A 15,842-nucleotide genomic window follows, 5' to 3' on the forward strand; every position below is an offset into this window, starting at 1 on the left:
AAATCAATAAACCGGTGGAGATATGTCTTGACATCTTGACGATCCGGTCATGTTATCAGGTATCTCACTGACCAGCGAAACAGTTAAATGACACGTTGGGATTAAGCAACGCCCGTGCCTGACCGACCGACCGGCTCTGAACACGCGACTGAAGCGAGTCCAGACCGTGACAATCACTTTAAAGTCTGAGACGCGCTGCCTCTCTTTAATCTGTGGTGGTGCACCGATGGGACGTCTTTCTTCTCGTATCAAAGAAATCAGCCTAAAGCAAATAACACAGTTAAAACGAGCGGCTTCTTCCACTTTAATGAGTCTTTTAGCTGATCAGAGGCGAGCGACTGTCGCTGCTGACTCACTGCAGTTTGAAGATGTTCCCGAGCTCCGGCCGAGGACACAAACTGTCCAAGAAGTTGCGGTAAACCTCCAGCGTGAAGTCCTCCAGTTTGATGCTGTCGCCCTGGTAAAGTGCAAACAGACACGTTTTAAGTATCAGAGCAGACGTGGCGTCAGCTCCCCCAAGGTTTTCTACCGTCTCCATAACTTTTCTCAGTTGAAGATTATCGCTCCGTCCTCGGGGGGAAATACTCTCTATACTGCGCTTTATCGGCTGCTCGAAAAGTTGATGACCCAGATATCTGAGCTCACTTCATCCCCGCTACGAACAACCGTGAGTCACTCCGAACCAAAAGCTTCGGCAGCGAAAAGAAAAGAAAAAAAAGTTTGTCCAAAACGAGTTATAAGGTGGGATGAACTCACATTAAAGCGTCTCATAGTGTGTGAACACAGAACTGTTCAAGCTGTAAATAAAGAGCGTCAGGAAGACGAGTGAAAGATTTATTGTATTTAAATTCAGGACATGTTTTTTATTGGCCTTGTATTGTTAAAAATGGCAAAATCTTCAACTTGCTTGATTTTTCTTTGAACAATGAATCCTATTCACACTTTTAAACAATGTGCCTGTGAACCGCAGAGTGTTATTGCAGCTAATCTCCCAGCGGCGAAGCTTTTCGGTGGGAAACGACAACGATTCAAGTGAAAACGCATCGTTTCTGAAAAGCTACTGTGTTAAAATGTGGGTTGACCTCTCTCTGTGTGAAGGCAGACATTAAAAAGGATATATCAAATTAAACATTCGTCAGAATAATTGATGTTCGAGTGAAAAGCAGATATCTGGAAAATGTAATTTAATAGTGCAAGAGAAAAACATTACTATTCTAATAACTACCATTATAGGACATCCACTAATTCTTAAATAGTTAACAGGGGACTGTATTCAACCTGTTCATCACTTTTATTTTTCTTCTTTCCGTTAACAAGAAAACTGTTTTTTTTGGGGTGTTTCAGAAAAGTTTCCATTGAAACGGAAGAATCACTGAAAATATAACAGTTTTCATGTTGGGCCACTAGTGGGTGCTGTTGTTTGTTATTTTAGTGAAGCGGCTCACACATGCAGCAGAGAACAACGAGCTCCAAACGTTAACAACGGGAGAACAACGGACATTCTAGAGGACAGACCACCAAGTTGGATTGTTATTACGGTGACTGTCAAAATAAAAGTACCAAGTCCCAGGAGAATATGGACCGGGAGTCATAACACTTATTGTCTCTACTGAGCATGTGCAGACATACCAGTTACCACTGGTGTTGTGCACATGCGCAGTAGCAGCGTCAATGTGGAGTGAGTTTTCAAAAAGTTTTCTTATTTACTACCGTATTTTCCTGACTATAAGCCGCTACTTTTTTCCCACGCTTTGAACTATGCGGCTTACAATGTGGTGCGGCTTTTCTGTGGATTTTTCTTCACCCGCCAGGGGGCGCTGTAGTATAAAGTGAAAAAAACGAGACCGGTGAAAGTCAAATTTTAACATAAAAGAAGAAAGTGCTAATTCTCATTTAGCACATGCAAGCAGCAGGCACGACAGAGATTTTTTTTCAAACCCATCCCCCTTCATCATGGAAACCACACGAAGGCTGGACTGTTGCGTGAAGAGGGCACTTCAGCTTCAGAGTCAGCTTCACCCCGGGATGATGACATCGACACGGAGAGCGACAGGGAGAGCAACACTGACATCGCCACAGAAAAGGTGTGTGACGAAGCTCTTCTGAGGCTGTTCAACTCCGACACTGAAGAAGAGGACTTCGATGGTTTCAGTGCGCAGGAGGACGACGAATAAAGCAATCAGTAACTTTTCTGTTTCGTTTGATAAGCACTTTTATGCTTTGGGCACCGCTCGGAAACTGATCAGTTCCCTTATGTTCAGTTACACTAAATATTCAGTTCAGTAGTGAACCGCGGCTTTTAGGCCGGTGCGGCATATAAAAGTACATTTCCAATTTTTTTTAAAAACTTTGTTGGTGCGGCTTTTATTGAGGTGTGCTCTATAGTCTGGAAAATACGGTATTTATTTCATATTGTTCCTTTGTAGGTTTTCTTCCTTAAAAAACATTGAGGTTAATCGACGACTTTTGGAGCGAGTGTGTGTGTGTGTGTGTGTGTGTGTGTGTGTGTGTGTGTGTGTGTGTGTGTGGGGGGGGACCGTCTGTCCCACTTGGATTAGAATAAGTTTGACACTCTGTTGAACGGGGTCACTTAAAGGGCTCACCCGTGCGTAGGGCAGTCGGCAGTTCTCCAGAGCGTTCTCCACTCGTTTACGGTCTGAGGAAAACAGGCGAACGATGCTGCAACAACACACAGTGGCATCACACAATTATCGACTCATCCTTAAACACAACGTGCCACCAAACCAGAACCGACACTTTGACCTCCAAAATTACCCCTCGAACACCTCCCCCCTCTAATTACACCTTGGAAAGTTGCTTCAACCTCATTTGAATCTCCTTGTTCACGTTCCTTCTACCCACAGATTTGCCAGAATTGTACGTCGACAAACCTTTTTCAAGCCAAGTGAGATGGCCTGGTGAAGGTTTGCATGTAGAAAATGGTATTTTTGATAACGTCCTCCACCAGTTCTTCAAACTCCAATTGTTCTCAAACCAACAGGAAAGAGAAAACGTTTTGCAGCTGATCGTCTTCGTCTGAACAGACTTTAAACCCGGCATGTCAAACATGAGACCTGCAAGAGGCTCCAATCCGGCCAAACCACCAAGAAAATCGTCAAAGTTTCTAAGAAAACATTGACTTAAAAAAACAAAAAAACACCCAGAATGCAATTTTCTGGACACCAAAAGGTTTCATCACAATGAACTTTATGTTGAGATTGGAGTAATTTTCTATTGTAATTGTTTGTTTTTGTGTGAAACTATTGACATTTTCATCACATATACTTTTTTGCCATGACAAAGAACTATTCAAAGAGGTCGCAATATGCAAAATTCACATTTGACTGGTTTTCCTACAGTACTACTCGTCCCCATACCTGGACTGACGCCCCAGAAGTGAAGACAGTCTGTCCTCTCTCTCTGGCTTGTTTCAGGTTTTAAAAAGTGTGTTGCTCCAACCAGCCAATCAGAAATCAAACCCTCTATAGTGTCATCGGGGGTTTAGCCAATCCCAATCAAGGTAGGCCCTCCCTTTGACTCCTCCCACAATTAGGCAGCTCTGCTCTGGCACATGGCACCACGAGAGGAAGTACTTCCTCCTCCTCCCAAGATGGGCATGTGTGGGCGGAGCCAGTCCAGCTCACACAGACACAGCAGATTCTGAATGCAGCTCCTATGATCCCATATTCAAATGGAGGAGAATCGAGGAAAAACTGGATTTGGGGCATTAAACTTTGAATAAAACGTTTTTGGACCGAGATCCATGTGAAGGTGTTGAAAAGCTGAATGATATGACTCCTTTAAAGTTTAAAGGCTATCATGGCTCTATTTTACCAGAAGAAATGATACTCCTGATAGATAAGAATCATTTAAACTCTCCGGTTTGTGTGTGATGATTTCCCCATGGAGTTCTTCCTGGTCAGTCAGCCACAACAACACGAACTGAAAGTGCAATCTACAGTGTGAAATTGAGCTGGCTTCGAGGAGGATCTCTGTAAATCAGGCTCCGTTAAAACATCAGCGTTAGTCCCCAGGCTTCCAAGATATCAAGTGACCTTAATTTGCCGCTGGGCGTGCTTCTAAAATACAGCTTTCCTTCTCGACTGTATTAGCCATCTCACGCTGTGCCAGTCTTTGATTACCAGGTCAGTGCTGAATTAAGCACCTTCATGGATCCTGTCCCTGTTTTCGCTTTCCCATGTGCGCATGGAATTAAGTTTATTTTGGGAAGCGAGGGACGCGAAAGAGCAAAGTTGAAGTTTGTGCCTGTCTCTGCAGACTTCGCCGGGCTATTTCCTCACATTCCCGACCATCGGCTCTAACATGTGCGCGTGAGCCGATGACGGCCTCCCCCCAACGGAGGCGGAATAGAATTGAGCAGCGACTCACTTCTTGACGGGAATCCTGCCCTCCGCATTGGGTTGAAGGGTTAATCTCACGTACCTGAAACAGAGAGAACAGGTCATGACCATCATTTATCTTCTTCTCATTGTCGTTAGTTCATAAATCACTGTCTTTAAGAAGACGTAATGACCAGATTTCAGAGCATCTTCCTCCACTCAACGTTCAGATTATAGAGCATCTTCCATCATGAGATTTTGTAATATACACTTTTAGCTCGTAGTACGACATAAAGTTACTAGGTCCAATCTTTTTAAACGTCCCTGAGTCCGAATTCCTCATCTTTACATAAAAATTGGATCATTATGTTGAAGTAAAGAAACAAACAAAACAAATCCAAATATTTCCTTTGTTGGGTTTATTAAACTGATAAATCTGTGTTCTTCTATACTGGTGGGGACCGTGTGTGTGTGTGTGTGTGTGTGTGTCTGTGTGTGTGTGTGTGTGTGTGTGTGTGTGTGTGTGTGTGTGTGTGTGTGTGTGTGTGTGTGTGTGTGTGTGGACCCACGCTTTCAGCAGACTGTGGTCTCTGTTAAGATTGTTGCTCAGCAAGTTGGAAGACAGAGAGAACAGCTCCTCACACCAAGCCTACAAGAAAACACACACTTCATCACCATCATCATCATCATTGTCGCCATTGTCATAACACTGTCATCATCACGATCATCATCCTCATCCTCATCTTCACCATCATCATTATGACCATCATCATCATCATCATCATCATCATCATCATCATCATCATTTTCACCATCATCATTATGACCATCATCATCATCATGACCATCATCATCATCACCATCATGACCACCATCATCATCATCTTAACCATCATCATCATCATCATGGCCATCATCATCACTATCATCATTGTTGCCACCATAAGCATCGTCATCATTACCACCATAACCATCATCAGAGCATCATCATCATGACATCCTCAACACCACCACCACCATTATAATCACCATCATCATCATCATCACCATTATAACCATCATAATCATCATCAGAGAGTGAAGCACCTTGGCCTCTTCCTCCTGCGACGCGATGAAGTTGAGCTGGTTGACGTTGACGAGGTCCGAAGCCGTAACCACGGTAACCATGCGGTTCTCCAGTCGGCCGACCAGATTTCCCACGTCGAGCAGCTCCCGGAGCTTGGCTTCCTGCAGGACGGCACGGCGTGCAACGCCAAGATCAACTCACGACAACGTGTAAAGTGAAAACACTGTTTTCTGCGTTTCAGTTTCAGAAAACGGCAGCGGAAAAGCTGAAAATGATGTAATCAGCATGTCCGGCTGCTAGTTGGTGCTGTTGTTTGTTTTTGTAATGAAACCACACACACACACACACACACACACACACACACACACACACACACACACACACACACACACACACTAGATCTCAGTCCTGTAAATATAAATGGCTGCCAAACAGTAATAAAGCCTCAATAACAACTGTACAAGCCGATACGAATCGAATGCTGGAAGCCGAATGAATAAAACATCGGTTGTTCCGCTGCATGAGATGAATAAACATGGAGTCTGAGGTCGCAGAGAAGCCCTGCAGGAGGTGAGCGGAGAGACACAGTTTAAGAAAAGAGGCAGATGAAGCCACACATGGCGGGTGAAGAGTGACGGGCGGGTGGAGGAGGCGGGTGGAGGAGGAGGCGGGCAGGGCGGCGGTACCTTTGGTGTTTTGGTGCTTCGGCCCGTCCTGACATCTTTTACCAGGGTCAGGTCCAACAGCTCTGTGTCCTAATAGACACACACACACACACACACACACACACACACACACACACACACACACACACACACACACACACACACACACACACACGCACACACACACACACACACACATCAGCTGTTATCTGGGTGGTAAGTGCTTCCTCCTGTTTCCTGTGGAGGATTTAAGCCCACCTGGAGGGAGACCGCGTGTGCGTGTGTGTGTGTGTGTGTGTGTGTGTGTGTAATTAATGATCACACGCTGTCTCCTCTGCCTGCCTTTTGCAATGTCTTCACAAAGTTATTCCTGCAGCTTTCACAGTGAACTGTCATTTCTATTTCACCATTGCGTCCTTAATATCTGATAAATTCATGTTTGTTTTTTTTAATTACTGTTGCTATCTAATAATGCTTATAAAAGCCACATTACAATATAGCACAAAAGTCTTACTTGACATGTGTTTCCTGTATTAAACATCAGCATTTTACCTCTCTGTGATACTTTAACTAGAACTGTATAGGTCGAGGTGTTTCTTTTTCAAGGGACATTATTCAGTGGTTAGTGAAGGCGGACAGTTTGAGTGTGTGTGTGTTCGAGTGCTCGCCTTGTTCTGGTCGGACCAGTGGAGGTAAAAACCATGTGGGTCCACGAACAGAGTCACCGGACTGACAGTGGACAGATCCTGCAGAGAGGAAGACAAAAAGCAGAAACTCTCTTTAATCCCCGTGAAGAAAATCAACACAGCTGCACAGTTTTAAAGCTTTTCCTTTTTTGTTACGCAACACTCCAGTGATGACTCAGGTGTCCACGGCTCAACGCTAAACTTTTCGAAGTGCCGTGGCGGTTGCAGCGAGGACCTACGCACACAGTCATCAGTAACCCACATTTTCTTATTGGTTGGTGTGATGATGGAACAGCTCAGCTCTCCTGACGACGACGTGTTTAAAAAAAGCCTCTGATGGATCAAATAAAAGCTCCAACAGACAAAAAAGCTTGAGTTAAATTCAAATGAAACTAAAACTATTAGAAACTTAGTTTATCCTGTTTGTAACTTAAAGAAGTCGTCACTCAGAAATCACATTCTTCCTTGTTAAGACGTGTTTATTAGTGTTTGACCTCAGTTGAAACTCAAAATCTGAAGTCTGAAAGCAGCCGAGTCTTTATTTTTTTTGCTCGAACCAGAATCCCCCCACAAGGGGGCGCACGCCAAAACGGCAGATTTTGATTGTGCTGCTGTGTTGCCGTCAAGACAGGAGATGACGCTATAGCAGTTAGACGCTAACCGCTAACGGGACTAGTGTGAACTTTTCGACCCCACGTGATTTACAAATGACCCGGCATTTTATTGTAAATCTCCGGGGTGTGTTGCTCTGCAGCGTGGACGCTTGTAGATACTCCACCATTGTTTTTTATTGTTCGTGTGAGCAACGAACCGCTATGCTGTCGCTATGCTATCAATGATTGACACTTCTAGCGGCCAATCAACGTGTGCCTAATATCCGTACCAGTCGAAATCTCTCACGTACTCTCGCTAGAGGAAGCTGCGGTATGAAAAACGATCAGATTGAGCTCTAAGTTTGATTTATTTTTCCCAATACATTTTAAGAACTGATTTTATATAACAACTGATAACTCCTTTGAACAAAATCTGACATTTGACCAGGCTGATTGATATTCAGGGATATTTCCAATGAGTCATTAGTCTATGGAGCAGGGGTGTCAAACATAAAGCCCTTGGGCCAAAACCGACCCGCAGGAGGTTCAAATCGGACCAAACGACCCAAAAAAACTCTGAAAATTACAAAGAAAACTTTGATTTTTAAACAAATTTCTTTAGAGTTTCTTTAAGTTTGAAGACCCTTGAGCTGTCTGAGCCATTTTCCTTCATTGGTACGAAGCCCAAATGAAGAAGAAAGAGGACAAGAAAAAGAAAGCTCAATTCAGAGAAATTCAAATATCAAAGCTCTCTCTCTCTCTCTCTCTCTCTCTCTCTCTCTCTCTCTCTCTCTACCTTCCATCACAGTGGACAGATTCAGCGGCTTATTGGATTAGCTCCTGCGTAAGTATGATTCATGATCTTATACAGCTCAATGCATTGATTTGCGCGGATGCGCACACACCTATATCCTTTCTTCCTTGCACATATGAAATCTGTTTAGTTGGAGGTAACCGTGCCAGTTACCATGGCAACCGGACGTTGCACGTTTCTCATTGTCAGGACTCTTGTACTTCAGCATACCGACACACACACACACACACACACACACACACACACACACACACACACACACACACACACACACACACACACACACACACACACACACACACACACACACACACACACACACACACACAGAAAAGGCCATCATTATTAATTATAGGGCTGATTGTGGTCATGGGGGATACTATCATGTGTGTGTTTTGCCTGCACACACACGTACACACACAGAGATCCACACGCTGTACAAGCGGACCAATTAATTCCATACCAACAGGTGGCAACGGAGCAACTGACCACAAACACAATTGTCTCTCACACTCTCTCCCATACGCACGCACATAAATGCCATCATCATTAATATTAATTATGTTTGATCGACTCCATTGTTTATAGCCACAAAAGGAATTAGAGTAGATACACGTTTGTTCATGTGTGTGTGTTTTGCACACACACACACACACACACACACACACACACACACACACACACACACACACACACACACACACACACACACACACACACACACACAATCTAAAAGCATACGAATGGATTAGAGACCAACAGGTGGCAACTGCAAAAGTGAAAACACACACACACACACACACACACACACACACACACACACACACACACACACACACACACACACACACACACACACACACACACACACACACACACACACACACACACACACACACACACACACACACACACACACACACACACACACACACACACCGACATCCAGAGGCAGCTTCTACCAGCATGAGCAACTTCCTCCTGGGCTTCATGATGACAGAACGACATGAATACATCCGAAGCACCAAAAAGCAGAATGAAGCGCTGGTCTGTTGTGTTTCAGTGGCTCCTACCTCGTCCCATTTAATGAAGTTGCTCCCGTTCCTCAGTGTTTGGGAGACAGAGGGAGGCTGGAGTTTCAGCGCATGGACCCCCGGCTGACCGCTCGCCATGGCTTCACACACACATCAACACACTCTTTATCTCTCTCTCACACACACACACACACAAGGAGATGGAGATGTTGAGCTTCAGACGCTGGGATGCTGCATCTCATGTCCGACTCTAAACTCCTCAGAAGTCGGCCGCAGCATCCTCTCCTCCTCCTCCTTCTCTTCTGATGCTGTCCTGTCTCTGCTTCTTCTCTTCTTTTTCTGTCAGTCTTTCTTCTTCTCTCTGTTTCCTCTCACCTCTCCTGTCTTATCCCTCCCTCTCCTCCTCTCCTGCCCTCCCCCTGCTCGTCTCCCCCTCTCTCCTCTGTTGGTGCTGCATCTCACTGAGAGACAGACTGAAACAGATGCCTTCGTGGGAGACAGGATACGTGTGTGTGTGTGTGTGTGTGTGTGTGTGTGTGTGTGTGTGTGCACTGCCTCCACAAATTGACTCATCTGCGACATGCGCACAACGGCAGCTTCCCACAGATGGGGGAGGGATGGGAGAGAGAGAAAGAGAGAGAGAGGAAGAAGGGAGGAGAGGAGAATAAAGAGCTGGTGGGGGAAGAGAGTGGGCGATTTGGAGGAGGGTGAATCGAGCTAAACGACGGGCACGGTCAAATCAGGCCACACACACACACACACACACACACACACACACACACACACACACACACACACACACACACACACACACACACACACACACACACACACACACACACTTGGTTGGACTGTTGTAGAAAATTTGCGAAAACGGCACACGCATGGATTCGAACCGAGGACCTTCTCACGATGAGGTGAGTTCCAACCATCTAAGCATACGGTATCCATCCATTTAACCTCGCATGTGAGGAATTTGGAGACATTATAATGACATTATAAATAAATAACTTAAAGAGGCATGATGTGAAATTGTTGTAATGCCTCCATTGTACAGTGGGCGGCAGTGTTGAGTCTCTCTGACAGAAGTATCTTCTTCTCTTGGTTTTTTGAAGACAGTTGGGCCACAACAGGTCCAGTAGGTAAATACGCTCATATTAGCTATACTGCTGAGGAGCTTAATTGTTCCCTTAATTCTTCTCCTTGTGGCTCAATGCACCTTTCTGTGGTAAACACTGGTAATGCAGAGCTCAACAAGGAAGTTAGAAAACGATAACACATAGTTACAGTAAGAAATAAAAATTTTTGGGGAAGTAACAAAAAGAAACAAAGAAAATACCACATTAAGGAATTATTTTTTATCAGCAGCTATATATAAATAAAACAGAAATATGCTATATCACATATTTTTAAGGTGATTTATCAGAGAAATTAGAGTATTCATCTTTATGAAAGCGTATTCAATATGAAAGGTTGCGTTGTGAGAAAATATTTATTATTATTTTTTAATTCTTGAAAAAAATGTTATTTGATGATTGTAGCACTTTAATTTCTTGGGTACAATATAAACGCAAACCCACAAACACCTCACAGGAAAACCCCCCAAACCTGGACTCGAACCAGGATTCCGTTGCCATGTGGATGGTGTTGTAATCAACACCACCTCACCTGACACAGAGTCAAGACCAAGACAAAGACCAGAGCATCCCATGACCCAGCCAAGACATAGACCAGATCGTTTCAAGGTCAAGACCAGAGTGTCTAAAGACCAAGATCAGAGCATCCTAAGACCAAATCAAGACCAAGACCAGATTATCCCAAGTCCCAGCCAAGACCTAGACCAGAGTGTCTAAAGACCAAGACCAGAGCATCCCAGGAACCAGCCAAGACCTAGACCAGAGTGTCTAAAGACCAAGACCAGAGTGTCTAAAGACCAAGATCAGAGCATCCTACGACCAAATCAAGACCAAAACCAAAGCATCCCAAGATCAAGATTTTACGAGGCCCAAACCTAAACAAGACCAAGGCCAGAGTGTCCCAAGACCAAATCCAGACTAAAACGTTAAGTGGCCAAAAACAAGACGAGAACATCCCAAGACCAGGCCAAGACCTAGACCAGAGCATCTCAATAACTAAACAAGACTTACACAAGCCCATACCAATACCGAGCCAAGACAGAGACCAGAGTGTTTAAAGACCAAGACTTCAAGACCCTGAGACTGAGTCAAGGCCAAGGCCAAGGTCTTGAAAATGTGGTCTTGAGCCGAAGACCGGTCTCGAGTTCTACAGCAGGCCATGAGGCGACCCACTGCACCATAACCACCACACGTTGTACAACCGTCTAAATCCCAAGCTGTAACCTGCAGCAGCTCCGCTCCCCGCCTGGGAAAAACTCTCCGTCACACTCTGAATCCCGCCGGAGGGAATTCAGCTGCGAGTGAATATCAGTGAAGTTTGGCCGCAAAGCTCAGCTTTCACTCAGCATCAGTGTCACGCCGGGCTTCAGGAGCTCTGGAGAGACACTGCTGATGGGCCCATCCAGCCTGTGATAAACCCGAACCACTGCAGTGGATCAGTCCATGATGAAACCCTGTTCTGAGCACAGAACTCGAACGGCAGGGAGTCTTTGCTCCTCTGCTGCTCCTCTGCTGCTCCTCTGCTGCTCCTCTGCTGCTCCTCTGCAGCCACATTCAGGCCCCGTTAACACCACAAGAAAACTTTTGGAAAACGCGCTTCACGTTGACGCTGCTGCTGTGCATGTGCACAATGCCCGTAGTAACGAGTTGTTCTGCACATGCTCAGTAGCCGGACAATCAGTCCCAATGTTTTCACCTGAAACGTCGTCACATAAACAGGACATCGATCATACAACTGCTGCAAACCTACAGAATTCCCATTTCTCTGGATTAACGTGATCAGAGGCTTTTTTGGAAGCCGCATGTGTGTCGTCATGCTTTCAGGCCACACACTGCGCCCAAAAATACACTCATCAGATGTGAATGTTTACAAAGCCGGCTAATTATAAGAGAGGAAAGAAAGAGAGTGGGCGAGACAGTGGAGAAAAACAAAAACAAAAATAAAACACTGTATTAAAATGAAAAAATTAAAAAAACAGAGCCAGGAAGAGCCAGGCTCTGACATGTTTCTTCTTCTTTTTTTATTTTTTTAAATGCAAAATCAAATTTTTGTGCGGATATTCTTGGTGCAATGACAAGTGGAATAAATAAGGATTGAGGGAGCGCGATGACTCAGTGCAACGAGAAGCAGATTGAGGACGTTTGAGGACACGACCTTGTGGACGGCTGCGACGTCTCCTGCGTGTCGGGTTTGACAATCAGAGGGGATTTGAATCCCATTGGCTTTTCCTGCGAGTAATCTCGGTAAAACACGAGGCACAGCCGCAGAAGCACAAGAAAAGACTCGTTTCACGGGGATGCTGGAGTCAAATAACAGCGTTAAATGATTACATTTCTGTTGCAACGTCTATTCTGTCGGATAATAATAATAACGACTATTGAGATCCAAAGACAAACTGATTTGCAAGATAGAGGAAAGTCTTTACATGTAGTCTGATAATGTCGTCACATTGTTATAAATCATAAATTATTCCTTGAGTTAATCTGTTTCATACCAACAACAAATTCATGAAAACAGATTGTTTGGGATAAATTATTCATTGTTTTACCTTCAAATGATTCAAATCGTGTACAGGCATATTGGGAAGGGGAGCACTGTCTGAATGAACGTACAGTATATGAATGCAAACTTGAAATACTGCATGTGTGTATTTATGTGGTAAATGTATACGTGTGAATAAGGTGTGTGTATTATATATATATATCTATCTATCTTTATATCTATATGTCTTCTATATTAGATAACATTCTTTCTGTTATATTTACATATATACTAACTATTCTTAATACAGAAAGATAAAATATTATATGTATGTATGTATGTATGTATGTATGTATGTATGTATGTATGTATGTATGTATGTATGTATGTATGTATGAACTATCAAATATTGGAGAAGGGGTAAGGTTTGATAAGTTTACTTCTTTCTACCCCTTTCCAGGCACGTTAATCAGATATATGAGGTATGTATGTATGTATGTATGTATGTATGTATGTATGTATGTATGTATGTATGTATGTATGTATGTATGTATGTATGTGTGTATGTATGTGTGTGTGTGTGTATGTATGTACAGTATGTTGATAAGTATATGTGGGTATACTTAAACATAGACTACATATTTTGTATAACTATATTTTCATAAGCTATAACTTAGTTCTTATCATCAAATGGGGTATATACAGTTTTGGATATGTATGTGTGTGTATATAGTGATATCGGTTATGTATGTGATCGCACAAAATGTATGAAATGTCACATGCTTTAAATTAATCAATTAAAAACAAAAACAATTCATGGATAAAAGTGGTATATAAACAGATATTCTTTTTTTTTTTTTCTCCCAGAGGAAACAAAAATGCCATATTTCTATTTATTTATTTTTTCAATTAACCCCCCCCACACCTTCCTGAATAACTCCAGTCGATAAACCGAGAGACCCTCATACCGCCAACAAACCACACAGAACTTTATGTCGGTGTGAACGGCGTATCGGTCGGGGAGAACGCCGCAGAGCCGCAGCGTGACCCTTGTAACCTCCGCACTGCCTTACACATGCTCATATAATGTATTCTCTTTCAAGGCCCACTTTAGCAGGCTGCAGCCTCCTACACACTCACCGCTCGCTGCAGGAAGAGACACGTGCAGAGACTCACGTTGCCATGACACTGTGTGATACCGTTACTGAGCCGCAGCCAAATTTATAGGGGGAAAATATCCAAAATGATCATATTCCACGGGAAAGAAAAGACACACACAAAACGAAGACAAGCAGAAGACATCTGTACGGACGTGGCGAGTTACACGAGGTTGAGTTTGATCATTGAGTCGTTCAGATCAACGAGGGGAAAAAAACTGATTATTTGAGGAGCATCGGGGAGAAATGGAGAAGAGGAAGCTGCTCGTCACTCGCCGAGTAAACATTTTCAAAGCAGACGGGCAGAAACTTGTACGAGCAGAATTAGATTTGTGAGCACAGCGGAGAAGTCGGGACAGATGATCTGCGGCCGAGAGACGAATTGTGTAACTCCATTTGAGCCCGCTCACAATCCGCCCGCCTGATGAAATCAGAAGGAAATAAAAAGGCTCGCGCTGGTCGGGCCCTCGCTAACATCACAATGTCCTGCACGGTCACCCTTTGGGAAATGATGTGTTTTTAATTCAATCCCAGAGTCATTTGAGAGTCATGTGGGATGGAAAGGAGGTCGTGGGTGCAGTGCGTCCAGCGTCTCCTGTGTTGTTGGTATCAAAAAGAGAAATAATGAGGCGGAGAGGAAGGAACCCGCGCAACGAAGATCATAAGATCTTATAGGCTTGCGGAGTCTATTTAACAAATAATATAGAAATATTAAAGAATATTAAAGTATAAGAAATAATATAGAAAGTTAAAATATAGAATATATATATATAAAATATGAAAATAAATAACGAAATAGAAATATATATTTATTTTTTGTAATAGAAATACAAAATAAATATAATAAAAATAATATAGAAAGTTCTTTTTCTGTGTTAGACACAGACGATATTCTTGATGATGTGACTGAATGTGCTGAGCATCCTCTCTTCAACGCTCCGTCCTAATGATGCCACCAGACCTCAGCTATCAGAGCCTCAAATAATCCAAAACTGCACAAAGTCCATCAGATTTCTGGATTAACGACCAGACATTCACCTCTGAGATGTGTAATCTGCAGCGTAGGAGCCCGAAAACACAAACACAAGCAATGTATGTACACACACACACATGCACGCACACAAATCAAGACACTCCTACTGCCCACACATGTGCACGCACACACGCGCACGCACACAAATCAAGACACTCCTACTGCCCACACATGTGCACACACACACGCGCACGCACACAAATCAAGACACTCCTTCTGCCCACACATGTGCGCTCGCGCGCGCGCGCGCGCACACACACACACACACACACACACACACACACACACACACACACACACACACACACACACACACACACACACACACACACACACACACACACACACACACACACACACACACACACACACACACACACACACACACACACACACACACACACACACACACACACACACACACACCCTAGTCTTCACCAGCAGATCTCCGCTTATATAAGGGAGAGTGGGAGGCTGAGAGCTATTTCAGGACCAGCAAAGATGTGAGTGTGCATGAGAGCGTGTGTGAGTGTGTGTGTGTGCGTGTGTGTGTGTGTGTGTGTGCGTGCACAGCTATCGTGCCCATATGGATCTGTATCGGCCCTGTGTTAAGTGTGAAGGCTTGTTGGAGATATAAGGACTTTGATTCAGTGTGTTTCGTAAGCATTCAAGTTTGAGGTGAAGTTTGGAAAGCTCTGGGAGTCTCTGTGCCTACGATGTGTTCAGTCACACCCTGGAGCCACACACACACACACACACACACACACACACACACACACACACACACACACACACACACACACACACACACACACACACACACACACACACACACA

General features: G+C 43.9%; 1 protein-coding gene across 1 annotated transcript in view; it reads right to left on the reverse strand.

The window, feature by feature from the left end:
- The window catches only part of LOC308121040 (1-phosphatidylinositol 4,5-bisphosphate phosphodiesterase beta-1-like), a gene marked incomplete at both ends in the record, with an annotated part of 30,398 nt that extends 21,062 nt beyond the window's left edge, over positions 1–9,336 (reverse strand). The window contains 8 exons of the mRNA XM_080482064.1: positions 357–457; positions 2,604–2,679; positions 4,390–4,443; positions 4,910–4,989; positions 5,427–5,567; positions 6,093–6,161; positions 6,740–6,817; positions 9,238–9,336. Coding sequence (XP_080338190.1) covers positions 357–457; positions 2,604–2,679; positions 4,390–4,443; positions 4,910–4,989; positions 5,427–5,567; positions 6,093–6,161; positions 6,740–6,817; positions 9,238–9,336 — 698 coding nt within the window. The remainder of the gene's footprint in view (positions 1–356; positions 458–2,603; positions 2,680–4,389; positions 4,444–4,909; positions 4,990–5,426; positions 5,568–6,092; positions 6,162–6,739; positions 6,818–9,237) is intronic.
- Between the last annotated feature and the right edge of the window lie 6,506 nt (positions 9,337–15,842).

The sequence above is a fragment of the Lipophrys pholis genome (assembly GCF_963383615.2).
Source record: "Lipophrys pholis genome assembly, chromosome: 15".
NCBI lineage: Eukaryota > Metazoa > Chordata > Actinopteri > Blenniiformes > Blenniidae > Lipophrys > Lipophrys pholis.